Source organism: Lagopus muta, chromosome 7 (genome assembly GCF_023343835.1).
Source record: "Lagopus muta isolate bLagMut1 chromosome 7, bLagMut1 primary, whole genome shotgun sequence".
Taxonomy (NCBI): domain Eukaryota; kingdom Metazoa; phylum Chordata; class Aves; order Galliformes; family Phasianidae; genus Lagopus; species Lagopus muta.
The window spans coordinates 42,742,255-42,770,141 of record NC_064439.1 but is presented as its reverse complement, the minus strand read 5'-3'; the positions used below and the strand labels follow the sequence as shown (position 1 = coordinate 42,770,141).

Here is a 27,887-nt window from a genome sequence, read left to right as displayed (position 1 = left end):
CTTGGTAGACATTCTTGTTCATGATGCAGATAAGAAAACACGCTGTTTGGAAAAACTCCTAAGCATCATTCAAGGTGTCTTTCAAAACTAAGAGATCTTTTTTCAGTTCTCAACTAGTAAGGTATGTAATTGAGTTTATAGGGATCAGATTTGAAGTCTGTGGCATGCTATAGAACAACTTGTCCAGCTGGTGACCTGTTATGAGTGGTGTCCCCCAGGAGTCAGTACTGGGGCCCATTTGTTTAATATCTTTACTGATGACCTAGATGAGGGGATTGAGTGTACTCAGTAAGTTTGCAGACGACACCAAGTTGGGAGGTGGTGTCGATCTGCCTGAGGGTAGGGAGGCCATTCAGATGGATCTGGATAGGCTGGATGGCTGGGCTGAAGTGAGTGGGATGAGGTTCAACAAGGCCAAGTGCCGGGTCCTGCACTTTGGCCACAATAACCTATGCAGTGCGATAGGCTTGGGGCTGAGTGGCTGGATGGGTGTGAAGAGGAAAGGGACCTGGGAGTGATGGTTGATGCTCAGCTGAACAGGTGGCCAGAGGAGGGCCAGTGCCAGAGCAGGGAGGTAATCGTCCCCCTGTACTCAGCTCTGGTGAGGCCGCACCTCAGGTGCTTCAGTTTTGGGCCCCTCACTACAAGAAGTACGTCAAGGCACGGCACTGTGTCCAGAGAAGGGCAACGAAACTGGTGATGGATCTGGAGCACAAGTCTTATGAGGAGCAGCTTAGGGAGCTGAAATTGTTTAGTCTGGAGAAGAGGAGGCTCAGGGGGAACCTTATCACACTCTACTACTTCCTAAAGGAAGGTTGTGATGAGAAGGGGTTTGGTCTCTTCTCCCAGGCAACAAACAGGACCAGAAGAAATGGCTGCAAGTTGTGCCAGGGGACATTTGGGTTAGATATAAGGAAAAATGTTTTCTCTCAGTGAGGCACTGGAATGGCCTTCCAGTGAGGTGGTGGAGTTGCCATCCCTGGTGGTGTTCAAGGGGCGTCTGGATGAGGAGCTGCGAGATATGGTTTAGTAGCTTAGTGGGTAGTAATGGTGATAGGAGGACAGTTGGACTAGATGATCTTGTAGGACCTTTCCAACCTTGTAATTCTATGATTCTATTACTTTTCTTTATTAAATGGTATGCCATCTGTAACCTATCTCTGATATATGGGGAAAAAAAGGTACAAATCAATAATATTAGGTCCACATAATGAAATTTTATCTACAGACTTTTCTTGGTTATATTTTTTTGTAGGTTTCTTTTTCTTACAATGGAAGGTTGTGCTTGTAAGCACTGACATACTGAAAAACTGTATCAACAAAATCTTCTAACTCTATATGAACAAAATACGAGCTACATGTCTAATATATGTACAGTTGAGGACAGAAATAGTTTAGATGTGTTTCCTGTAAGTCATTATATTATGTCCACCTCCATTCCTTCCTGGATCTTCCAACTGGAAGAATCATTTGAGTGTGAATTTGCTTCAGGCTGAATGAAATAGATTAATGTAGGCTGCCCATCCAAACAACGTAAAGAAACCTAACACTATTTGCCAAGGAGACTAGGAAGACTCCTCAGGCACTCACACACTTGTGGGCGAGTAACCTCCAACAATTGCCCACTAGCAAACATCTGGGAAGAACTAATATTTGCAGTCAACAGAGCTGTTTACAAAATAAACATCAGGCAGCCTTACTTTTGTGTTCTGCTGTATTGCCGCTTGTCTCTTGGGATAGCAGCACTTGATTTCACATGCATCAAAGGCTTTTTGCTCCCCATTTAACAAAAAAGCATGCTACTTTTGATGCACATAACATATGCATTAGTGGCAGGGCTGGCAGCACATCTTATGGCTCTGCTGGATACTAAATTTTATCTCTGGAAAGCAAAACTTTAATTTCAATAAATATTTAAAAATAAATGTTTCTTTTATATCCAGTCCTACAAGGCTCATCCTTTCTAATACGAGCCTTACAATCCTGTATATGCATTTTCAGTGGGTCCTACCTTTTCATTATGTTATTCACTTCTCTTTTTGTAGTAATTGACCAATTATTCTCACCTATTACAGAATGTAAGAAACAGACAATATTTCTAGAGACTGTGGTGCTGAGTGTGGTATCCTAACAAATCAAGCCTGACTGCAGAAATGAGGCACTATTAATGTCCTGTCAACACTCGGCATAGACCCCCCTGAATGTAATTACAGACCACAGTTATGCAGTATTCTCTCATATCAATTTTGGATATATATTTTTTTCTGATCATACCAAAAAGCACTTGGATGTTCTTGTAATTATTTTGGGAAGTACGTTACTTTCTGATCCTTCATGCATCCTGCTGAACCACTGTGTGTTCACATTCAATGAGTTATACTCCTAGGAATGAGGACTGTCTCAGTAAACCTCAAAACCAAAATTCCCTGCCTTCAAAACGTTGATGTTATATTACCCATGATGTTATATTATCCAGTGTGCTGTCAACTCGATTGCAGAAACATTGGCTATCTCTTCTGACTTGATTATCATACGGTTGAGTCAGTCTGATGCTAAAGGTTGAAGTCTGTTGAAATTTTGCTAAAGAAGGCTTAATGAGATTCTAAGATAGGAAAACTCCTGTCTTTTCATTTTTTAAAAAAAGTAGCAAATCTGGAATTCCCAGAGGATCAGTTATTATGCTTTCAGAAATTCTCCTTTTCTTTGTACGTTGTTCTGACCACATCTTTCATATAGAACAAAGAAGTCTTACCTACTTGGTAGATTTTTTATGTTTTACAGCTTTTTTACTGACCACTCAAGCATATTCAGCAGTATGTGATTTCATTATTCCTAGATTTTTCACGTTGTGTTATTACTATCTTTTTTATACATATGCACATTTTTAAAGAGAGAATCAAATTGTTTTCTATCTCTAGATAGTTGTGCTAAATGTGTGTTAGTCTTCATCACCTGCATGTTAGTTACACAGGCTAAATTTTAGAAGAAAGTAAATTTCTGCGCTGAGAAGATTCTCTTTTGCTTAGAGGAATTTGGCATGGTTCCCTGGGGAGTCATCAATTGTGCATTTTTACTTTGCTAGTGAAAGATGCTGCCTCTAAGCTGCCATCTGACACTAACTGCCAAACATTGCCAGTCCTGGAAAAGTGTAGTAGAGCCATGTCGTGTTTTCTCCCTTGATTCAAAGCAGACAAATCCTACCTCTAAGAATGCCAGGTGTGCATTTCTCTTAGACATCCCCACATTCGGGATAATAAATAGTTCCTTGTCTGCTTTCATCCTCATTGAATTAAAGCTGATGACTGGCTTTTCTTCCCCAGTTGTCATAATCCTTACTATATCCATTTTCCTGCACTGTCTGATATTCCTGGCATCGTAGTCCATGCCCTGCCTGCCTTGTGAGCAGGGAAGGTTGAGCCATGACCCTTCCCACATCGTAAAGCTCTGGACTTCCTTGGCCGCTGTGATGTGACAACTTACAGTGCAACTTCTGTTCCTCAAATTTAGTGATTTGTTAAAATTCATTCACAAAATTCATTCATATTATCTCAGCATTAGGAACATGTGCAATATTTTTTTCTTTAGATGCTACTTATTTTTGAGATCACAGTAGAAAATAATTTTCAGGGCAGTAGTCATGCAATTAATATGTTCAGCTGCTTTGACTGCTTTCCACTGGATATGGTGTTCATCACTCATCAAATCTTGTAATCAGAGGTGACCTAATTTTGCATCCTCATTTATTCTTCCCTCAGCGGTATTACAGTACTAATTCAGACAGTCTGTAAGACAGAAGTGACAGTGATGAATAATAAACAAAAATAGTCAGCCTCCTGAAAAATGTCTTTTCTCTAAAAATATGTGTTTCCTGTTTTCAGTTTTTCAAAACAAAACACTCTGAGGACCCAGGTTGTAATGCAAAGAATGCAAATGAAGTTCAAGTTTCTATGGGTAAATGAGATTTTGTGGAGAGGCTTTATGACACGATGGATTATCGTAAGGACTCAAGTATTGAGGAGCTTTTCCTATACAAAAGAACCTATCAGTCATGTTCCTTCTTAGCAATACCTTTTAGTTTTATAATTAATAGTAAAAAGATTAAGAACTATGTTTTCTAGTTAGTCCAGCAGTGCAGTTTTAAGTTCCCAATAAGAAAATTGTAGTGAATTTATATTCGATAAGATCCCTGGGGAGTGTAGGTGTGATACAAATGGAAAAAACAGCTCTCTGGAGAGCAATGTGAAGAAAGGAACAAAGAGAAACCTTTCTGCCAGGCTGAGGGCTTTGCTGCTGGCTGCGTGGTGGCATTGTTAGAAGGAAATGCACCTGCTCGAACATTTTCTTCAGCTAGAAGCAGAAGGGGCTGTTGAATGCTCTAATTGCTGGTAGGCATGAAAGGATTGCCTAGAAGATTGCTTCCGAGGCTGTCCTTTGATGTTTCATGTGATTTGGAAGTGAAGATTTCTTTTTCTTTATCAATCTTGCTAATAGTTGAGAATAAAATGTCTCCTCTCAGCTTTCATTCCAGAAGGTATCACGACACATTCGGTCCGATTAGTGGTAACATGGGCCAAAAGGCTCCTTTTATCTTTGGAAAAGATTTGTAAAACACAAACATAGTCATTGCAGACCGCATTCGTAAAATCCTATTAGGTGCACGTTCAGTTCATTGCAGAGGTCTCTTTGGGCAAGAAAAATACTTTGCTTTGAACACTGGCTTTCTCAAATTTCAAACACTAGGAAGCTAGGAATTTTTGGATGCCATCTTTTTACATCAGTTATGAATCTCAAATTGCAATTAGAGCAGGTGGTGGTTTGGTTTTTTTTTTTTCCTGTTCCAGCTATGGCAATTTACAAACATAATTCCAATACAAAATCCAACTTTTGCCTTATTTTTTTCAGCAAAATTTGAAATACACTGAGGTTTGGTGTTTTGGGGATCCTTCTGACTTTTACAAAATATAAGGCATGACTAATGAGCTATAATTATAGCTACAAACAATACAACGTGATATTTTAATCACTTTGTTTACTGGAATTTGCAATTCAGTAGGGTAACAAAAAAAAAAAGTGTGATTAATTAATAAACTTTACTTTGTTCATAAGAAATGCCCAGGTGAAAGAAATGATGACACATTTGTTTAACTCATGTAAGCTATCACTAAGACTTTTCTTTTCTTTTGACAAAGTATTGCCAGGATGCATTGAATTATTAGAATCCTTAAAAATACGTAGCTTTTCTCAGTGGAACAATATTTCTTGATTTGTTCCATTTAGCTCTCAGAGGTAACATTGAATTCTATTTCAGATCCACCACTTTCAAGGTTCGGGGGTGCATAGTGCGTGTCTTTCGAGAAGCAATGCATAAAAAAACCTGCATGCCTGTTTAATGTGAGTCAGAAATACATGAAATACATTGCATACATCCTTTAAAGGTAAAATTTTTTCCAAGCATGTCATTATCATGGCGGCCCCTGTGTCTCACAGGGTGGCCCAGCCCAGCTCTGAGACACAGGGAAGGCAAAGTGCGTTACTGACAACTCATGTGACCCTATGCTTAATTTGTGAGGAAATTGCATCAGTTTTCAAAGGTGGAAATTTGGAAAGACATTGTGTGCAGAAACATGCTGCCAAATTCAATGCATGTCAAGGAACATAAAGATAAAATAGTGAAACTGAAAGTAGTCTTGTCATCTCAACAAAATATTTAAAAAAGAAAAGAATTAAATTGCAAATGGACTCTGTTATAAATGTTAGTTATGTGGTAGCAAAAAAAACCCCAACATTTCCTGATGGTGAATTTATAAAGCAGTGTATGGAAAGCATGGCAGATGTGTGTCCTGATTAAAAAAATAAAAACAATAAATTGTTTTTTCTGAAATCAGTATGTCTCACCAGACTGTATCCAGGTGAACTGGAGAAATAGGAAAATCTATTAAAAAAATTTAGAGAGTGAAGCTGCTAACTTCAAATTTTATGCTTTGGTGATAGATGAAAATACTGATGCTACTGATACTAATCAACTTGCTATTTTCATTAGAGATACTGATAATGAATATAATGTCACTGTAGAAATGGCTTCTTTGGTGCTATTGGAAGATTGAACTAAATCTATGATATGTACAAAGCAGAAAAAAAATACTTCAGAGCTATTTTCTTTAACCTCTGTCAGCATATCAGATATAGCTACTGATGGTGCCCCAGCAATGGTTTGATGAAATATCACTGCATCAGACATCAAGAAAATGTATGCATGAAAGCTTTAGAAATTGATAATGTCACGTAAGTCGTCATCAAAGCTGTGAATTTCATAATGTCCAAGAAACTGAATCATCACCAATTCTAGGAACTCATTGGAAGTATGGATAATGATTATTAGGTCATCATTTAATTTTCTGAAGGAAGGTGCCTAAGTCAGGATAAAATGCTAAAAAGGCTTTGCAAAGTGAAATCAAGTCCTTTAAAGAATCAAAAGGAAAATTTGTGCCAGAACGTGAAGATGAAAAATGGCTCCCAGATTTAGCATTTCTGGTGGATTTGACTACTTATTTACATGAGTTGAACATGTGTCTTCAAGGTGAAAATCAGCTTATCTGTTCTGTGTTTCAGATAATAACAGAGTTTGAAATGAAACTTCCAATTATGGCAAGCTCAAGTGATGGCAAATAATTTCATGCATTTTAACTCACTGGTTGAGGACAGTCCTGTGAGCAGTGAAAAACGTGCAGCTTTGCTTTTCATTTTGATAAAGAAATTTGAGAATGCATTTCATTATTTCAGAAAAATTTATATATCTTTTTATACATATATATCAGAAAAATGTATATATCTTTTTATACATATATATATATATATTTGTGACTCCATTTTTGGTTGACATAAATACATTACCTGCAGATTTTCACGTGGAACGTATAGAGTTGCAATCAGACATTCCACACAAAGAAAAAATTTGGTCATGTATCTTTACTTGACTTTTATAAAGCCCTATCTCACCAGAGAAAAATACCTCTCACTTCACAGTCACACCTTATTCGTGTCATCACTTTTGGCAGTATGTACATTTGTGAACAGTTATTGTCAAGTACGAAGCACAAGAAGAGTAATATTTCATCAGAAATCTTTGATGAGCACGTTGAGAACTCATTAGGAGTGGTAACCACTGCCATTGGGCCAGCCTGATGCACTAGTTTCACAGAAACAAGGTCAAACATCCCACTAGTTTTATGGTTTTGTTGCTCTCTTTTTTTGATGTTTTAATAGATATATATTAAAATAATACATAAAAAATAAGTTTGGTTACTTACATGTATTAAGTTTATTATATATTTTACATGTGACCCATGGCAATTCCTGTCCACTCAGTGTGACCCAGGCAAGCCTGAAAGTTGGACAGCCATGGCTTTATGGTGTTCTTGAATTGATTGTAAAATCTATCAGAAATTCAGTGTATGCTATGAAACTTAGACACTCCTGTGCAATTTCTTGATTTTGATTTAATAAATTGTGAATAGTTTCCTTTTTTTTCTAGACTTACATCCTCTTTTTTTTCATCTGTTTTGGGAATTGAATTTTAAAATGCTGAGGCACATCTGTCTTGATCTTTTTAATGGCTTTTTGAGTCAATTCTCTACAGTGTCAGTGTCCAAAGCCATTCAACTTCTATTGAATTTTGTCGTGGTCAGTGTAAACTACCAGTTTCTGAACTTTCTTTTTGAGGACAGAGGATATGTATTTTGTCCTGTGGTGTAAGCAAGGAGTATATTTACATGCCTGCAATTATGGCCTCCAATTTTGATTTTGCTCTGACACGATAAAGGATATGTCTGGAACTTTATTTACTTGGCAAGAGGTCAGTCAGTTTTATTTTTATCCATGGAATCAAGCGTTTATCAGATTTCTGTATGAATCATGCAGCGTGTTAGGGAGCAACTGCACTAGTGTTTCATTTTATGTCTTTATTTCAAAGTCCTGATGGGTTCTAGAGTCCTAGTGTATTGTAAGCCCAGGCAAAGGTGTTTTTTCTCCCCAGAACTCCAAATTGAACGTACATATTTTTGTACATATGTTAGCATGCATCTATGTTCGATCTGCCAATTCTCATGCTTTCATTAAGTCAGTAAATGTGAATATTCTGTCTTAAGGGTTATATGTAAGCCACCTAGAAATAGGGATGACTCATTCATTTTGATGTGGCTGTGGGTTTTGTGGTCACATACAGGGAGAAATAGGGTGTACTTGGGCATATCCTCCCAGGCAATTTTGCAGACCTCGCTTTGATAGGGACCAGCTTTGCATGGGCTGTTTTCTTAGGTTTCTTCTAATTTAGCCTTGTGAAAAAGGGCGTAGAATAACCACAGGTTTTATGTTGGGCAGCCATACAGTTATGTGTGTTTATACTCCTCTTGGTGGGTATTGGTGACATCACTTAAATCTGGTCTCTGCACGCTATTTCATTTGTGTGTGAAGTGTTCAGAACCGCAGCAGAAACTGTACTTTAAAAAAGGAGGAGGAAATTAAATGTGTAAGATTGAACTGATACAGTTTGAGAGTGTGGTTCATGCAGACAAAAACCCAGGAAATTCAAAGCTCAGCCTGAGCCGTAGTCCATCAATCAAATTATTGTGGGAGAATAGTGCTGATAATCATAAAAACACGCAAAGATGTGAGATATAATAGTGCAAGTCTTAACAAACCTGACCTGTAACTGTATTCTGAATGAATGTTTTTGTACTTAATTTCCTGAGGGATGTATTAACGTCAGTGAATAGGAGAGGAACACTTTTTGTGGAAGCTCAAGTAATTGATGGGGAAGCTTTCAAAGCAAAAAATAGTCACCCCATAGATTTGTCTACCAGCAAAAGCTTAGTGGTGTAATTGCACAGGATATTCTGCAATGTCTTATTCTGGTACTGATGCTTGTAAAGAAACAAACAATTACTTTTTAAAGGAAATGTTATAAAAGCAGTCTCTTCAGTGAGATACAGATTCTCTTCTGTTGATTTTGGTAGTGTCAGGAGCTAAAACCTTAGATGCTGAAGTGCTATGACATGTGTGCCCAAGTCAGAGCACGACTAATTGCCAATTTAAAGAAAGATAGTTTACAAATTAATTATGTTCTGGGTGAAACAAAGTGTTTTTCATTCCTCATGAAACCCTGTAAGAACAAGATTAAGATTAAATAGTATGAACTCAGTTACTTTGTATTTGAAAGTAAGCTGGATTCTGAACTGAGTCGGTATTTCCTTGAAATGGATTGTCTGATGTGTGAATTGATTTATGGGTTAAGCAAGCTACAGGAGATGATGCTACTGAATACCAAAGGTGCTGGAAAAAATCTTCAAGGCAAGGATGTATTTTCAGGAAACTTTTTACTACCACTAGTCAAATGGGTCTGAAATGCATTTTAGGTATAGAGTTTGGTATTTCCTTCATAATGATCTTGCATAACTATTTCATACTACGCGTAACACTGTTCAATTAAACAGTTGAAATTGAAGGTTGCAATTGGCAGACCAATTAAGAAAGAAAACTTCAGGCTCCAACCTTGATATAGCTGCTGCCTCGTTCTGTTCCAGTGTGGAGGAACTGTCTGGTCCTTGTGACCAGGGGTAATGTGAAGGAGACTCGTGTCTCTTTCTTGATACAGAAGAGTTTGGGATTCCTGCTATGCTTTTGTTTAATGAGTGTTACATAATACTCTGTGCACTTAGAGAATTGGATTGTATCAGCTTAGCTCTCTTTATGAGCTGCTCCAAATAGAATAAAGGAGACGGTAATTATAATAATGGAAGCAAAAAAAGGAATATTAATAAATATTCATCGTGTATGTGAAATTTGTTTTTCTGTAATCTACTATTTTTATCTGGCCTACCTTCTCAATTGTTTTTTTTTCCTGATAGCCTTTTTTTTTCCCCTTTTGTCTCACTGTCTGCGTAGGACTGGCTCCTCACATCTGTAATCTCCTAATAGAAACTGTGGCTCTGTACTTGGAGGCAGATGATAAAAGCAGCACCAAGACAGCAAATGCACTGCTGCTGTCCTTGCTTGACATTTTGCACTGCATGCTGATGTACACAACAAACATTGTGCGCCAGACTTTGCAGGTATGGAGTTCATTTCCTGGGGGTGATAACCATCTGAAACATTTTTTTAGATACCTTCTCATAATGCTATTGGTGAATTTACCACTACTCTCATTTCATTACATTTTTAGCTTGGTGGAAAGGGAAAAGCGTGTATTTTCAGCTGCTTGCCCCTATGTGTGTATTTGCCTGGCTAGAAAATTCATTTTAGCCCCACTGTGCTGGGAAAACAGGTCTTAGCTGCATGTTCCATGTCTGTACTCCACAAACAGCCTAATGCAACGTTTTCTCAGTGATAGTTCAAAGTCTTTTCCTTCACTTCATGTTAAAAGAAATAAATTACCCCACAAAAAGCAGTTCCTTTTCATTATGAATCAGATGTGATTATTGTGCTTGAAGAGTATGTAACCTCTACATGTGCATCGACGTGCTTACATTGCTAGTGTTTTAACTTTCCCTTTGAACCACTGCAAAACGTGGCATTAATAGGGCTTCTTCTCCCAGTGAAGTCTTCCTCTTCCTTAAAAATGGAGCACAAAAAGATACTAATCAAAGAAATTGCATGTAACACTTCTAACAACAAAACAGGAAGAATATTTTGTCCTTTTTCAGATATGATGCTAAACTGGCAATGATTGCTTTGTTTTTAAATGATCCACCAAATTGCTGTAGTTCATCAGCTGGAAGCAACTGCTGTATTTGGGCTATAAACAGTACTTTAAAAATTCATTTTCCACTAAAGAACAGAGAATGCTCTTACATCCAGTATATCTGGAGGACAGAGATTCAGAAGATTCAGCAGCCAGGTTGTACTGTGTATCAGAGCTGGGCCTTCTTATACTTGTGGGGGTTTTTTAAGGAAGTTTAAAGTATGAAGTATTGAAAATTGAACTTTTTTTTCTGCATAGATTTAAATAATCAGCTGTAATCAAACAGATATTTCATTAAGAATGTTTTTGTTGTTGAAAAAACATACTTCAGATCTGATGGTACAATACCTTGGCTTTTTCAAGTCCTCTAGCAGCAGGCTCTGTAATGGGTTTCACATCTAAGAATCACTTTGCAAATCAAATTTTGTAAGCTAATTGCTGATTGTCATATTGTTAGCAACAGTCTATGTAATCATAGAGAGCCAAGCTCTGTACTTGTGCTCTGTGCAAGTGTTGAGGCCAATTATACTGGAGTGCATATGAGGAGAGAGAACCTTGTACACAGTTCGGTAATATTAGTGAAACTCATTACTTTTATTTAGATACATTAATTCTAACTTAAATCTATGCATTCATTGCCACATTTGATTCTGATTTTACATGAATACATCAGTTGGTTGATAAACCCCCAGCTCCAGTTTTGTACAACTTCAGTCAAAGTAATCTGGTTTGCTTTGGAAGACTAATGGATAAGAGGCAGCTGGCACTGTGAAGTATAGCTCTGCCCTGTACCCCTGTGAAATTATCTTTAAGGTGAGGTCCCTTGCCCTGACATACTGGTCTCAGCAGTAGTCATCACTGGGTTCCTGTGGGTTCTACAGCTACCTCAGTACGCAAGCCCTGTTGAATGATGGCAATTAGTTGCTATTTACCATGCATCTGCAGCATATTCCCTTATCTCTGTGTCACTTAATGGATCACAGTAATGGTAACAAACGTTCTTTGTTTTCAAGGGAATCTTCTGCATAAGATACCTGCTAGAACGGCACTAGGGAATCAAGTTTTCTCATAATACCATTACTGAGGCCTTAAGCTGGCATGTGCAGATGATGCCACTGTTGTCCACCTGAATCTTTATTGTTGTTTTTTTTATATGTAAAGTGATGGCCTTATCCAACTGGATAGACAAAACATGAGAGCACACTTCCTTCCCGTTTCACTACTTTGTGCTGGATGGTGCTGATAACTATATCTGGCTTCATTCAAGACTTTGTCCTCTGTAGTCCAAGTATATGTATTATAATAGAATAGTACTAAGGTTTGGATTAATTTGGATATCTGTTTCTGGAGCAGTTTTGTCATATTGTGTTCCACAGGTGATCCAAAGTAGCTGCATTTGAGAAGTAAACTTGCTGTTTAGTGACTTAGCGTAGGTTTAAGTGTGGTGTGCATCCTTTATATACATAGAGTATAATTCCTCTAGTGTGTGTTATTTATTCTCTTTTCAAAGACACTAAGTACATACCACTTGAAGCAGTCAGATATCCCTGATGGAGGACGTATTACTTCCAATTCAAACACCGAACAGAAAAATCTGTTTTAAATTTTGCTGAAGTGAAGGCAGCTTACTTAGCTTTCTTGATTACTATAAACACTCATTTTTTTATTTCTTCTGTGCACTATGTCTATTTGCCCTTCTTGGACTTTTGCAGTGTGGTGAATCTCAGTGAGGGACATACCAATGTGTCTTATTACTGAGAAATGGCTCTTCGGGGCTCCTTTATTTCTGAACTCTTCCTGAAAGAAAGGCATTGTGTGTTCAACTCATCAAAATAAACAGTGCAGCTCTAGCAGTAATGTCTCCTGTCTCTGGGGATCTGCTCTTGTGCTCACTTAACCAAACAAAAATCCTTGGTTATTATACCTGGGTGATGGCTTAAGGATTGCACTTTAAATGAAACGCAATACAAATGAATTTTAAATGTGTCCTCTAGATAAAATGCTTAAGTTTTCCTCTAGCAGCTATACTCTGCGGGGTCACAATCCAAAGCTGCTGCAAGATGGTGGAGTTAAATGAAAAACCTTGCAAGAAGACCTTGCTGGTACCCTGGGGCACAGACGGATCATACTAGCACTGCCTGGGATGGCAGCCTGTTTCAGTGAAGGGGAAGACAATGATCGGTATTCCAAGAAGTAACAGGTCTTAAAACACTTTCAGATTTTATTATTCCCATTTCTAAAATAATTTGAACTATTTATGTATTGTGAATATTTCAGGATGCAAAGCAAGTCAGAAGGGCAAAGGTGGACATAGCTGCTGAGAATCATAACCTCTCAGTTATCTTGGTTTTCTTCTTTTGAGTTGTGCTTAAAATTATTTCTAATAATGGAAGAAAAAAAAATGAGTGAACTTTTTTATTAAGATAGATTTGTTGAAATGGAATAGAAATACATAAAACATTTACGGCTTTAGAAGTATCTTTTGAGTATACAGTTCATATCATTTAGCTGAGTAAATGTCATGTAGGTGGGTATGTTCAGCCTGTGGCAGTGTGAGTCACTTTTGTTTGTGCTTAGTGTTGCAGACACAGGGAGTATATAGTTTTCCTTCAAACTTTTGTTCAAATATTGACCACCTAATCAACCTGATTTGTTTCTCATAACTGAACAGTCACTGCGGGTATTTTGTTGTTTTTTTTTCCCCTCATCTTATTAAGGCACAGAAATCCGGCACAGGAGGGGACACGCAGGCTGCTGAAGATCTTCTGCTTATCAATAAACCCCTGACGGACCTAATTAGCCTGCTTATTCAACTGGTGAGAATTTACTTGTTTGGAAGCCTATTGGAATGTCGCTGAAGTTGGAATTACTCAACTGAATTCAGCATCTTAGAGCTGTGTTTGACAGGTTTTTTTGCTGTTTTTGAGCTTCTACCTAACATAAGACAAAGACTCTTACAGTTTTTGCAGGATTTACAGGCCACAAGTGACATCTGCCCAAACCTAGAACTGGGCCAAGGGCAGGCTCCAGATTCTTGGGTGTGATGAATATGTGTATGCAAATTGTAGCCCAAAGAATGGACTAATGTACAGAGAAAGGATTATATTCAAAATTACCAAAGCAACTACAACTACCAGTAGAACTGTCATTAAACTTAAAATTATCTTGCATCGAGTGATCACTTTCAATATTATTTTCTTGGGTTTGAGCTTCCTGTGTTTTTTTCAAGTGTTTAGTTTGATTCTAATGTGATTGTGAATGATTTAGGAGTGGGAATGATCCCTAGTGGCCTGTAATCATCTTTTAAGTCTGTTTAAAGTCCATTTTTTCCAGAGTTTGCTAGACAATAGAGTGCTGCTCTGAAATCTCTGCAGAAAGCTACAGCATCCCTGGTGCATCCCAGCAGCTCAGACTCCATCATGCTGTGCCAGAGACTTGTGTTGGCTGCGCGTGTGATAGCTTAGAGCAGAGGAATGCTTCTTGAGTTGAGCAGGGCTTTTAGAGGCCTGGAATGCTACCTCTGCCTTTTACTCAACATAAAGCAAGGAAAATGGTGTGTGAGAATTTCCCAGTGGCATATCACACTATCATTTCTGTGACATTTTTCTTTGAGGTATTTCAGATTCATTGTGTACTCTTCCATCCCCAGTCTTGGAACTGTTCCTTTCCACCTAAGTATAGGTTATATTGTGATATAAATACCTCTAGTGCTTTTCATACCTTTAGCATGATCCATCCTCTATTTTGGGGAAGAGTGTGGTACTTTTTTTTTTATTAACTTTTGCATTATGATGAATTTATTTTAATCAAGTGACTTTTTGGAAATGTTCACTGAATGACCTGAAACAAAGTGAGTGAATTTCAACTGCATAGCATTTAATCTTTTTCAACTCTTTTAATTTACTTTCTATTAATTTTTAATCACTATGTATGATAAATAGCAAGACTTATAAATAGTAAGACTTAAAAATGTAAGATAAATAGTAAGAGATGCAAACGCCCCTTTAAAATGAAGTTAGACATAAATTTAAATTACATTAACTCCCTAAAGAACAGAAAATTAGAGGCCAGGCTTAACTCAGCCTGTACCACCTGGAAGTATTTCTTTCCTTCTTTCTTCCTTTCTTTTTTTTTAAAGTTTGTAATTAAAGGATGGGATAATTGTACTCCTTGCATGTACTGATTAGATTCTGACTTGCCCCTGTATTTCAGAAGTGTGGCTGCAAATTATCACTAGGTTTTGCTTTGTTCTTTATTTCTACGTATTCCAGTATGTTGAAAATACTTATGTAAAATCTGCTTGTTTTAACATGAGGTGAAGAGAAAAGAGCATTGGTGCTTCTTCATTTCTTTGGTGTTAAGTTCTGTTAAAGATAATCTAAATGTGATTCCTTTTCATAGGAATAAATTCTTAGTGCACCGCTTTTGTAGTCTGTTTCTCCTGCTGCTTTTGCATACAGGTGCAAGGGCTAGTGAGAAAACTGTGTCACTGATTTAGAGCTACCCTCAATAGCTGCCACTGCAGGTGTTCTTATCATACCAGAGTATGAAAGATATGAAAAGTGTGTTTGCATGGTGAGAAGGAAGGAAATTGCTGATTTATTTTAAATGCTAATTTATTATGATGTCTTTTTTAAAATGCCATGTGCAGGGATTGGGTTTTGACTACCTCTTTGCAGGGAAGCATCTGCTACCATTGAGCTGTACTGACTCTGGAGAGAGAATAGCCATGCTTGGGGAATGTCGCAAGTTGATGTACACAGCTGATGGCTGGTGTACCAGTACATCATTGACCCACACTCATCATGCAGTCCAATAAGTAGTTTATTCTTTAAGAAGAATACTGCATTTGGTGAATACTAACTCCTTGTTCTTCTACACACAGTTACTCCTTTATAACATACTGGTACCTGGTGCTTACAGTACCTTAACTATTCCCATCTCCAACCTAACTGTGACCACCTTCTTGTGTCTTGCTGCCAGCACAGTCATAAAGTCTCATGGACCTCTCAAGATGGCATACGGTCCCTGCCTCACCAACAGACCTGCCTGAGCTTAAGTTCTGTGATGCTACCAAGAGTAGTGCTCAGTACTGAACTGTGAGGCTTCATGAACTTTTATTTTGTTTTGAGGCATTTCATTCTTTGTGAGCTTCATTCTCAGGAGATAAAGTATGTCTTTAATTCTGAAATAACCATCACTTCAGTTTTTTTTCCTCTAGTTTACTACTCCTACTCTTCTTACCATATTTATAGTTTCTTATGTCACCTTGAATAATTGCTATCCCTCACTGATATGCATATCCCTCAAGTAGATGATTGTTCCGTGCCCCATTGATTTGGCTATTTATTTATTTATTTTCTCGAAGATCTATTTATCTCTCTTAATAATCCCTCAAAAATCAATGGAGTTAAGCTTGAAAATGTCAAAAACTTGGAATCAATTTTTCCTTTCTGTAATTATGATTTAGGCTACCACATAGGGCATAAGAAAGCAAGTGTAGGAAACCTAGATGGCATGTAAATGAAACTTCAGGGTTGTTAAGAACGTGAAAGAAGAAATAATTACAAATTCTGTCATGCAGAAAACACTGCAGATATAGAGAATTCAATATTTAATCCCATGATCAGTCTGCCATTAATTGATCAATAAGAGGAAAATAAATTGACCATTTAGTCTTCGGCTTAGCAGCTTCTTGTTTAAAAGTTAATTAAACTTAGCTTTTTTGTCTAATGTTTCTCCGCTTGAACATAAATCTAATTTGATTATTATACTGAAACTTGCAGCAATTATGGAATACATAAAGTCCCTTCTACTATTTTTGCATAATGGTTATTCTGAAAGTTAAATGTTTGCTGATGTTTCAAATCACTTCAGCAGATTTTCAGAAACTATTTCAAACTTCATAATTAAAAAAAGGACAAACATTTACTTCTGAATGTTCGTTAGCTAATCTGATCAGCACAGCAGATGAATAGCATGGTATTCTTCATTACATGGGCTTCCATAACTCTTAGCATACTGCAATATTTATGCTGCTAGTTTAGAGGGCTCGGATTATACATGATAGCTTCCTTTATGCTGACTGAGCTTTTCAGACAGCTGGAATGGCTGTACTACCTTGCCAGTACCTGTAAACTGGAGTTTTGTTTCTCTATAAATTTAGATCCTAGATGTAGGCCCTTTAATTTCTGAGCTTATTAGACTGCTGAGAGGGAACTTTTCTTGTCTTCTGGTAATAGGCTTCTGCATTATAGTGTAACTACTAAAATTTTTAATTGGTTATTTTCTTCAGGATGTCTGGGTTTACTACTGAATGACAAATTAATCATGTGCAAATATAAAGAGGACAAATACAGAACCTCGGTGTACATAATGAATGAGATGATCTTTTCTAGGTCACAGAATCACAGAATGGCCAGGGTTGGAAGAATCATGAATCTCCAACCCTCCTGCCACATGCAGGGCCACCAACCTCCCCATTTAATACTAGACCAGGCTGCCCAGGGCCCATCCAACCTGGCCTTGAACACCTCCAGTGATGGGGCATCCACAACTTCTCTGAGCAGCTGTTCCAGTATGTCACTATCTCATAGTAAAGAATTTCCCCCTGACATCCAACCTAAATCTTCCCTCCCTCAACTTGAAACCATTTCCCCTTGTCCTGCTAGGTCCATTCTTTTTCAGTGTTCCCCTGGCTCTAAGACTGTATCTTGACTTAGGTTTCAGAGAATGTGAGAGATATTTGCCAATGAATAATGAAAATAACTGCAGAATAATAATCTTACAGGCTGTGAAGAATTTCATTTCGCATTTCTTAGGAATACAGACAGTTCTGTAGTTGGAGAGGGAAGACATAGCTTTATAATCTGTACTGCAAAATGCATTCACACAGTCATAAAATCTTTTGAGTTGGAAGGAACTCTAGTCCAACTCCCTTATGGTGAACAGGAACACCTACAGCTACATCAGGTGCTCAGAGCCCTGTCCAGTTTGACCTTGAATGTCTCCAGGGATGGGGAATCCAGCACCTCTTCGGGCAACCTGCTCCACTGCCTCACCACCCTTATTGTAAAAAACTTTTCCCTTATATCTACTCTAAATCTCCCCTCTTTTGTTTGAAACCATTTCCCCTTGTCCTGTCACTACAGACCACACTAAAGAGTCTGTCCCCTTCTTTCTTATAGCTCTTTCTCCTTCAGATACTGAAACATCACTCTCAGGTGTCCCAGAGCCTTCTCTTTTCCAGGCTGAACCTCAGCCTGTGCTCATAGGGGAAGTGTTCCATCCCTTGGATCATTTTGGTGGCCCTCCTCTGCATGCACACCAGCAGGTCTGTGTCTCTCCTGTACTGTGGACTCCACATCTGGATGCAGTACTCCAGGTGAGGCCTCACCAGCACAGAGCAGAGGGGCAGGATCACCTCCCTCGCCCTGCTGGCCACTCTTCTTTGAATGCAGCCTAGGATACAGTTGGCTTTCTGGGCTGTGAGGGCACAGTGCTGGCTCATGTCCAGCTTGCCATCCACCAGTACCCCCAGGTCCTTTCTGGTGGGAGCTTAGCATTTTTCTTCAAGCTTCCTTAGGGTGCACTTGATCTCAGTGTTGATGTAACTAATGAAGATACTGAAGTGCACCAGTTCCAGATCTGAGCCTTGAAGGACACCACTTGACATTGGTCTCCATCCAGACATTGAGCCATTGGCCATCACTCTCTGGATATGATCGTACATCCAGTCCATCAGACTGCCCACCTATCAAATCCATTCCTTTCCATTTGGAGAGAAGCATATTACAGGGAACCGTGTGAAAGGCCTTACTGAAGTACTGATAGATGATATCAGTGACCTTTCCTTCATTCAAACAAAATAACACCATTATAAAATGGGATAAGGTTGGTCAGGCAGGACCTGCCCTTGGTCAAACCCATTATATCCTGTAATACCTCACTGTGATATTGCTGTGATTATATTTGAAATGTCTCTGGAATGTATTTGAAGGATTCTCTTCCACAAAGGCATCTTAACCAAACAATCAAAACAACAGAGGAAATAAAAATATATTGTTAAAAGAACAAAACTTAAGAATGGGAACTTAGTTTTTCAGCAGTTAGACTGGATTAATATGAACTGAAAATATACTGTTTTAAAAATTATTTTCCTTGAGGAATAGGACAAAAAATTTTGCCCCAAGCCAAAATATATTGCTTTAATTTTAAACTACACATTTTTACTAATAAGAACAGTACAATAGCAGATTTAATAGTAGTGTTTTGCTTTTACATTTTGTTTGATGACTGTAGAATCATCTCCTCTGTAGTTCCCAGTGGTGATTCCTGTGCCACACTTCCTGTAATCTCGTTCATGGTTCAACGAATATCTATCTCTTATTGTAATAAACTCACTTTGTGTTTAACCTCATTAATGCAGTGAAATGGTGTCCCCTCTGGGTAATCCAGACAGTTTCATTGTAGCCCTAAAATTAGATGCTGTAACAACTGTAAGGGTGTGAAAACTGCCACTTCAGCCAAAAGGATCACACATTTCTTGTAGTTGTTTGCAATTCATGGACATACTGCAACTGGGCTCAAAATGAAGGTGTTTTTGACAACAAACTACAGAAGTATAGATGTATAATAATAAGAAACCTGCTTTTCAGCCCATTAATTATTAAGGTACAGAGAGCAGGTTCCATTTAGAAAAGGAGTTTTATGTTATGAGTCCGTTAACAAGAGGTTATACGTTGGCCATAAAAATTAGGTAAAAGTAATACAAAATCTTCATTGCACAAAAATCTTGTCTTGAGGCATTATTTTAAAGTTTTGAACTGAAAAAACCCCAAACAAACCTACAGTTCTTAGCTGTAGAACGGCAAAAATGATGAGTTCAATCATTCCTTAATTTATCTTAGGATGCTGAATGTTTTTTCAGGATGCCCTCTAGCACAAAATATTAACAGCTTTATAGAGAAAGAGTAGTAGTATTTCTACCTTGCTGATTCTGAAATCCCCTCAAAGATAAAGCAAAAAAAGAAATGAAAGCCAACTAGAGTTCATTCTTGTAATCATGAAATATTAGGGTGCAGATCTTTTCTCAAAGAGTTAGAACTCCAGTTTCTCATGCATTTCTGCTCCCCTCAGAGAATGAAAACTGAAGTAGATACTGCCACAAAAAGCTAGAAATGCATTAGATTTGGAATATGCTTCCTTATATCAAATTGAATTGATTAGAAAAATGAGAGCATTATTCCAGCTTATTAAGAGATGGACCAACCATCGATATTCTTTTGTCTGGCATTATTATTCTAGCTTTTCTGTTCTATTAGGCATGCGATACTATTTGCTTGAAAGCTGAATTTTCATTCATTGCTTTACTATCTTTCTTTATTATACTTTCAGTCATTGCTTTTGTTCATGCCAACAATTTTCTTCAGATCCTCTGCTCTTTGTTACCCTTAATGAAAGTGCTAACACAGACTGGCAGCCAGTGTTACATTTCAGGGTACCAGCTAACAGCACAACATCTGAATCACTACTTGTTACTACAAAAATAGTCTAATGGTAGGACTTATGAGCATGTATGCATAAGCATTTTTCTCTGTGTAAGTGCTTTGCTGAAGGACGGTTCCTCTCCCTGCTTAATTATTGATGGGTTAGACTGTAGGTCAATGCTTCACAGCCACTCCAGAGTAAATCCCATCTTTTCTGACCCCAGATTGTTGTTGTCTTCTTTCAAAACCTTTGCTGTGTTTTGCCCCACAATTTTCCAGGATGACAGCAACTTGCTCCCCAAACTGTAGGTAACACCGAAGCTCAAAGGGTCTCTTGTGAAGCAGAAGAGCCTGAAATACAACAGAGGATGAAGGACATTGTTAGCATTTGTGAATGAATAGCATTATGCCACAGCTGGCAAACAGTGTGAACCCTGGAGTGATGCCGGTGGCTGGGTTTGGAGGATGGTTGCTGACAGCTTGATAACTTGTAAAGAGCGAGAATGTCTGATGCCAGGATATACTGGAAGGAGAGTTTTAGAGTCTTTCTTTCTCTTGTTCCCTTTTGAGGGAAAAAAGGCCAGCAACAACAATGGTAAAAGGTTGGGCATGCCAGGAGGAGGCAAGCAAAACCATTTTGTGTTTCTTCATGCAAGGTTCTGTAGGAGCAGTCCTCTGCAAAGACTGACACCTTTCTTTTCCTCAGTTTGATGTTTAGTGAATATCTCAGACAAAAGACCTTGGGAAAAATCTCACTTCCAAGTATGGCTACTGAGAATATAGATTATGCGTGGAATTTTGTGCTTATGGAAATCAGGAAGCTAGCCTACACTGCAGCACCAAGGCAAGGATGTAATCTGTGCAAATGTTCACTGTTTTTGATTTTAAAATTTGTCCTTTTTTCTTAATTATTCAACAAACCACACTTGAAAATTGAATATAGTTCATATTCTGTGGTTTCAGGAATCTATTAGTTTACCTGCTTGGACTTACCCAATAACCAGTTGTGAGTTAGAGTGCCCCTTTCAAAAGGAATAAGACTGATACATTAAAGCAGTGTAGTTTTCCCATCATTTATCTAGTCAAATTTTTCTTCAGTGGAGGAAGTAAAAGTAAACTCAAAACCTCCAGTGAGATCAACAGAATTCTTTTTGGCTTGATAAGGACTGAAGATATAAATAGAGCTGTAAAGCTTGTTACTGTTTGTAGTTTTTCCCCCTTTGAAGCCTTCCTATTTATGTTGGTGATATAATTCCGGATATTGGAAAAGAAGCAATCCAATGTGCATCACCTAGACAGAAATGAAGAGAAAACATACAGCAAAGATGTGAAAGAAATAGCTGCTGTGGTCCTGTCACTCGCATAGCACTAGGTCAAATAGAATGTGATATGTCTCGGGGCTATGTATTCAGAGCTTATATCTCAGTTCAGTCTATTTTAAACAGCCAGTTCTGTGAAGCTAATGGAAAGCAGATTTGAATTTGCATGCAGATCCCTGGGGATGTGCTGCTTGGGTATTTAAGGAGTATTCATCTGATGATATGTTTCCAGATTATTTAAAGTAACTGTATGGGTTTTCCTTAAAATGAAAAAATGGGGAAGTTCATACTTCAGTTTAAATAAGTAATCATTACTGGAATTGTTTGGGGATATTATATAAATGGTTGGACAGATTCTTTCCTTACCTTGTTGGTAAGGGTAGGCTGTAACCATATGGTAATATAGCTTCTTAGTGATTAGATCATGTTTTTGGAATTAAGAAATTGAGTAGGAGTAATAAAATGTTTTCACACTTCCATACCTTGTTGGTAAGAAAAGCAGTGGTACGTTTTGTTCTGTTTACAGATTGTAAGGCCAGAAAAGGCTGTTGTAATCATTTGGCCTACTATCTTTTATAACACAAGATGTAGGACTGTTCTGTGTTAATTCTTCACTGTAGCAAAGAGATTTTAAAAAATTATTACTATTAAAAGAAAAAAAAAGATTATGGTGATATAAAAATTCTCTGCAATGGGGAATCTGTCTCAGCTCCGAGGAAATTGTTTCAGTGGCTAATTGCCTTTATTAAAGTAAGAAGGAATAAAAAGAAAATCAAATTATAATCTTCCCTCTAATCTCAATTGCTTTAGATAAGGTTTCGAGCCATCATCTCTTACCAGTCCTTTTCCATGCATAGAAATTAACCTATCCTCAGCCTTCTTTTCCTCACATGGAGGAAAAGAATATAATCATAGTGCCCTTCAACCCTCCCTTTAATAGGCTATGTAGATTGAGTTCCTTCAGTCTTAACCTGTTCAGTTTTCCAATTCAATCTATCACCCTCTTAACTGTTCCCAAGAAATTTCTATAATTTTTTCACTAGCTTTCTTGAACAGGGTGCACCAAAAGAAGGCATTTTGTTCCTGGTGTTATTCCTCCAGTGCCAAAACCAAGCATAATGTCATCTCTCTGCTTATGATTTCCAGACTGTTTGTTCAAGAAGGATATGAATGATTTTGACAGTGCTGTCATACTACCAGAAGGTCATTTAAAGATGACTAGTAACCATATCCCTGAATCTTTTCCATTATTTTGCTTCCCAAGAGTTTCTCTGTCCCATTGCCAGGACCCGCTCCAGTGTCCACTCTTAAAGCAATACAGAAAAGCTAGAATTCAGAAAAGAGCTCAAAAAAAAAAAAAGAAAAAAAATTCCATCTGCAAAATACACCTGCTAATGTGACTTCCTTAAACCCTTTGAATAACTAGGTGCTCTACCTCAACCAGAAGCTATAAACTTGGCTTAGAAATAATTAGATGAAGTTTTACAGTATGCATTATTCAGGAGATTAGATATCATGACTGTAATAATACTTTCTGATCTTACTGCTTCTATTTTAAAGCTAAATTTATGATCTGAAAATAAGAGAGTTGGGAGCAACCTTTTGAGTGCTTTTACGGTGTCGGTATAGATATTGCATTTGATATCATTATAACAAAGGCGCAGTTATACTGCTGCTTAAGAGCAGATATAATTTAATTATACTTTCATCACTTTAATACAGCTTCGTTTAATGGAATGTTGAGTCAATCAACTAGAAACGACTCTTTCTTGCCTCAGTGTTCATGTTAATACCCTTCTGTATTTTCAATGATACGCAATTTTTTGTGAAATTGGAATTTGATTTCTGTTTGTTCATTTTTAGCTTCCCAGTGAAGATACTGAAACATTTGAGAATGCCTCACGGTGCTTATCACTGCTGGTTCAGCTCTACGGAGGCAGCAGTCAGGAGAGCATGTCTCCAGAAAACATGGGCAGCTTCGCTGAAGTGCTGCAATCCAGAAAAGATACACGGCATCGGAAGGTTTTGTTGAGAATTATAAAGAGACTGGTGAGTCTGCTTCTAAGCATTTTGAAATTCCACGTCAGGTTTTTCTTATCATTTGATTTTTTTTTTGGACTGTTTTGGAGTATGAAAGAATTTTGAAAACAAAATATATGGAGTTAAATTCCATGTCTTTAAACTTCAGTTGATTTCTCTGGAGAAGGCTTCTGTTTTTAAATCCTCTTACGAAAAAAAATCGTTGAGTTTTTTCCTATTTCACTTCCCTCCTCAGCTATTGAATTAACTCATGTTATTTATGTATTTGTTTAGTACTTGGGCTTTATGAAGTACTGAAGCAGTTTCCTGAAAGCCTTCTGGAAGAGTCAGCTTTGTATCATTAAATAGCTGCTCAGAACTACAGGCTTTGATTTCATGATAAATAAAATGCTATTCTGTATTTGAAGTTCGTTTGTATGTAGATTGTTCTCACCAAGCACCCAGTTTCGCTCTGGAAAGCCCTGTGTTTCCCAAAAGAAGAAGCACAAATATAGAAAGCTGAAATTGGAATGACATTTAAAATTGGTGGTTTCTCTGGTTCAGGTTATCATCCTAAGAATTATTCATCTCCTTTATTTGCCCATGCTCTTCTAAAAAAAAAAAAATCTAACAAAAAAGTTAAGACAATTCCTATTTATTTTTTCCTTTGCGTCTCCTTCTGTGTAATTGTTATGCTGGCTAGAAGAGTTGTGTTTGTTTGTTGTTCTTTTCTTTACTCTTCCTGTTTCTTTTCTTCAATAACAATTAAGAGGAAGAAGCAAAAAAAAGTGTGAGGAAAGGAAGGAGAAAGGAGGTTGTAATAAACATATCCACATTATTTCCTATTAGCATAGCTACAGAGTGGTTGCATTTCCCTCTGTTTTGAAGGCTGTGATTCAAAAGTTGATTCTGCACACAGGATGTTTAACATAGAAATGTCTATTGACTATCTTAAGAGAACAAAGCTATACTATCACCTTTTGAATACTGGAAGTTCCTACAATTTCTTATTCTCTCAGTTGTATACCAGTGGTGCTGGTACTAGTTATTTATATCAGGCAGATTTTCTGTAATTACTTTAATGAGATCATAGGATTTCTTTTGAAAGCAAGGTTCATACATAATTTGATAGATTATTTAATAAATTGTACACTATTTCTCTAAACCTTAAAATGCCCTGTTCAGAGGAGATGATTATCTTGTCATAATCACAAAAGACATTGAAATATAACGATATCTACTTAACAAGGATTCAGCCCACATCATCTGTTCATGATGAATTTTAAAGCCTTGAATGTCATTTTTCAATTTTTTTTTTCCATTAATTACCCATACCTGAGCAATATTTTAATAGGAGGATCCCTAAGTGCACCAGTTTCTATTCTTGCCTGTCAGTGCTTGTACCAAGCATTTTTTCAATATGTGATCACATTAACTTTGATATTAGAGACACAGGTATTGCTTACACAAGACAGGGATATTATAAAAAGAAGTTACTGTTTATGGTATAGCTGTCTTTATGGTATGTATTTCTTGTAATAGGAAAATGGCATAGTAGTAAGACCAGCTAGTCTTTGTCCAAGAGTTTCTTGTATCTCCAGAGGGCCAGCAGAGATGCATCTCCTAGCATCAGAACCTTCAGTTTAAAACCATGTCAGAGAAATTCTCAGCATACAAGACTGTCTAACCTTGATGAAATGGAAATTTATATTTTTATGTTGTTTTAACTAACAGTATTTATGAGGTTTGCCTCCAGTAAGCTTTTTGTGGACAAAGTTGATGTTGTTTCTAACATGATCATTTCTCATTTGTCAACTTGTCCAGCAAATTGACTGAGGAACAAAGTGAACTTCCTGCAGCACTTTCTTCACTGATTTTTGCCCTACAATTTTGTTATATTCATTTGTAAGCAGAAATACAGATTTAGGCCAGACTAGGTCAAGAAGAAATCTAAGTACAGTTACTTATTAATGCAAGGTACATGAACAGACCCTTTTTGTTTTTTTTCTGTTTGAGAACCTTTTTCTGGTTGTCAGCTAACACCTCCACATCATTTTCCTCTGCACAGTTTTGCAGTCACTCTGCCCTAAGCCAGTGTCACTGCATTATTGTGACCCTAGCACCCAGCATTTGGCCTTGTTGAATGCCATATGACCGGACAGGACCCATTGATCTAGCCTATCCAGATCCCTGTAAAGCCTTCCTACCTTCAAGCAGTTCCTGCCTAACTTGTTGTTGCCTGTAGACTCACTGAGGGTACACTTGATCCCCTCATCCAGTTGACTGATAAAAATGTTAAAATTGAATCCAGTACCCTGAGAAATACCACTACAGACTACAGACTGGCTATCAAACCAAACATAACTCCATTCACAGTGACCTAGTGGGCCTGGCCATCCTGCCAGCAAACAGTGCACCTGTCCAAGGCATGAGAAACCATCAGCAGTTTCTTGAAGAGAAGTCTGTGGGAAACAGTACCAAATGTCTTGTTAAAGTCCATGCAAACAACATCCACAGCCTTTCCCTCATCCCCTAAGCTCATCATATTAGAAAGAGATCAGGTTAGTCAGGCATGACCTGTTTTTTGCAAACCCATGGTGAGTGAGTTCGCTACCTGATTGTCCTGGATGTGCCGTGTGATGGCAAATTAAGATGATCTGCTCCATGAACTTCCCTGGCACTGAGCTCAGGCTGGCAGCCTGTGATTCCTCACATCCTCTTCCGTGCCCTTCTTGTAGATGGATGTTATGTTCTCTGTGCTCCAGCCAGCTGGGACCTCCTGGTGTAGCCAGGACTGCTGATACACTATTGGCATTGGTCTGGCAATCGCTTCTGCCAGTAACTTCAGCACCCTTGGGTGGATTCCATTTGGCACTGTAGCTTGTGGATGTTGAAGAAATGATTTTATTGTAAAAAGAAATGATTAGAATTAAAAACAGAAAAAATGTACTTTCAGCTAACTTTTTAAACTATGTAGGAAAGTATCATTGAAAAGCCTTAAAGAGGCAGCACTGGCCATCTTTATATTTTTTACAATGAACTCGTAGCTTTCAAAGCTTTTGACTCTGTCAGGCCCTGATTAACCAGTCTTTTTCAGGGATGTTCTCTCACTGGCGTTGATACAAAGGACAGAAACTGAATAAAATCACTGAGTCAAAGAAACAGGTGTTTTTTTTCCTTCAACCCTTTTGCTAACTCTCCCGTTCTGGTTTCTTCATCTTGAGTTAGACAATACTGCTCTTCAGATTTTTAGCAACATCTGTGTAACTGAACAGCAGTATCAGAAGAGTGGTAGTTTCATCTTTTAGTTTTAGAAGCCTCTCCTGCCACCCTTTGTGGAAACTGCTATCTTACCACTTCATTTTTGCTGTGAGAATATAATGTATCTTGTTACAGTCCAGTAAATCACCTATATTAAAGTACTTCTTTGTGAAGTGAGAGAGATTTTCATGAGGGAAGCATATAGTTCAACTTCTGCATACTTTACTAGAAGACTTTAATTTCCTTTTCCCCACAGAAAAAATGTCTACCTGCCGGCTCAAATCAACATCTAGTATGTAATGTGAAAGCAAGTGATTATCACCAGAACTTTTTAGAACTAGCCGATGCCTTTTCACTGGACACATAATCACTGTGAGATGATAGCTCGGTACAGGCAAATAAGATGTTTCATCTTTCAAAACAAGAGAAACGCTTTTTTATTTTATTTTGTTTTATCTGGTAATAGGAAAAACTCCTCTGAGAAAAAAGAATAAACGTCAGGCTCTAACAGGCAGTTCTACACTCACTGTGCAGAGTGAACTTCTGTTCTGTGACTTTTTCTTTAAGTCCTTGTCAAAAAGTATATTTGAATTCCACCTAAATCACACTTTTTTTCCTCTGATCTTCTTTCTAGAACCCGATTTTCACTAATTTGCATATCATAACTGTCAAAAAGTAGCTCGTCCTTTATTTTTGAGCAACTAAGACATTTAAGAAGTGATCTGTGTGTCAGATATCCTGTGGGGGATATGTAGGAGGATTTCTCAAATTGTATTAGGCTGTGTAGAAAGATGATAAGGCCAGAACTATGGTACGTGCACTATGACAAAAGTATATATATATATTTATTAAAAATAGCTATGGCTGTTCTCAGACTAGGTCCTCATTATCTTAATCACTGATTACACATTCTGAGGAAAAACATTTAGAGCTTGAAAAGATATCCATTATGATATGGGGTAACAACTCTGCAATCCCTCCGAAGGTTGAATTTCTTACTGGAGTTTTCCTCCTCAGTGAACTCCTGCATAAATGTCTGCTCAGAGCTTGCTTCAGAGAAAGGAA

General features: G+C 37.7%; 2 protein-coding genes across 12 annotated transcripts in view; one reads left to right on the top strand and one right to left on the bottom strand.

Moving 5' to 3' along the window:
* Positions 1-27,887, bottom strand: part of TRAK1 (trafficking kinesin protein 1) — a 489,038-nt gene that overhangs the window by 271,851 nt on the left and 189,300 nt on the right. The window contains exon 1 of one of the 2 annotated variants that reach the window (XM_048951222.1): positions 14,830-14,835. The exons of the other annotated variant lie outside the window; for it this stretch is intronic. The gene's annotated coding sequence lies outside the window, so the exon portion shown is untranslated. Of the gene's footprint in view, positions 1-14,829; positions 14,836-27,887 lie in introns of those variants that run through there. 2 annotated transcript variants of the gene reach the window in all.
* Positions 1-27,887, top strand: part of ULK4 (unc-51 like kinase 4) — a 214,550-nt gene that overhangs the window by 137,513 nt on the left and 49,150 nt on the right. For 8 of the 10 annotated variants that reach the window (XM_048951206.1, XM_048951205.1, XM_048951208.1 and 5 more), the window contains 3 exons: positions 9,940-10,106; positions 13,453-13,551; positions 23,406-23,591. In XM_048951206.1, coding sequence (XP_048807163.1) covers positions 9,940-10,106; positions 13,453-13,551; positions 23,406-23,591 — 452 coding nt within the window. Of the gene's footprint in view, positions 1-9,939; positions 10,107-13,452; positions 13,552-23,405; positions 23,592-27,887 lie in introns of those variants that run through there. The other 2 variants (XM_048951209.1, XM_048951215.1) reach the window with 2 other exon arrangements.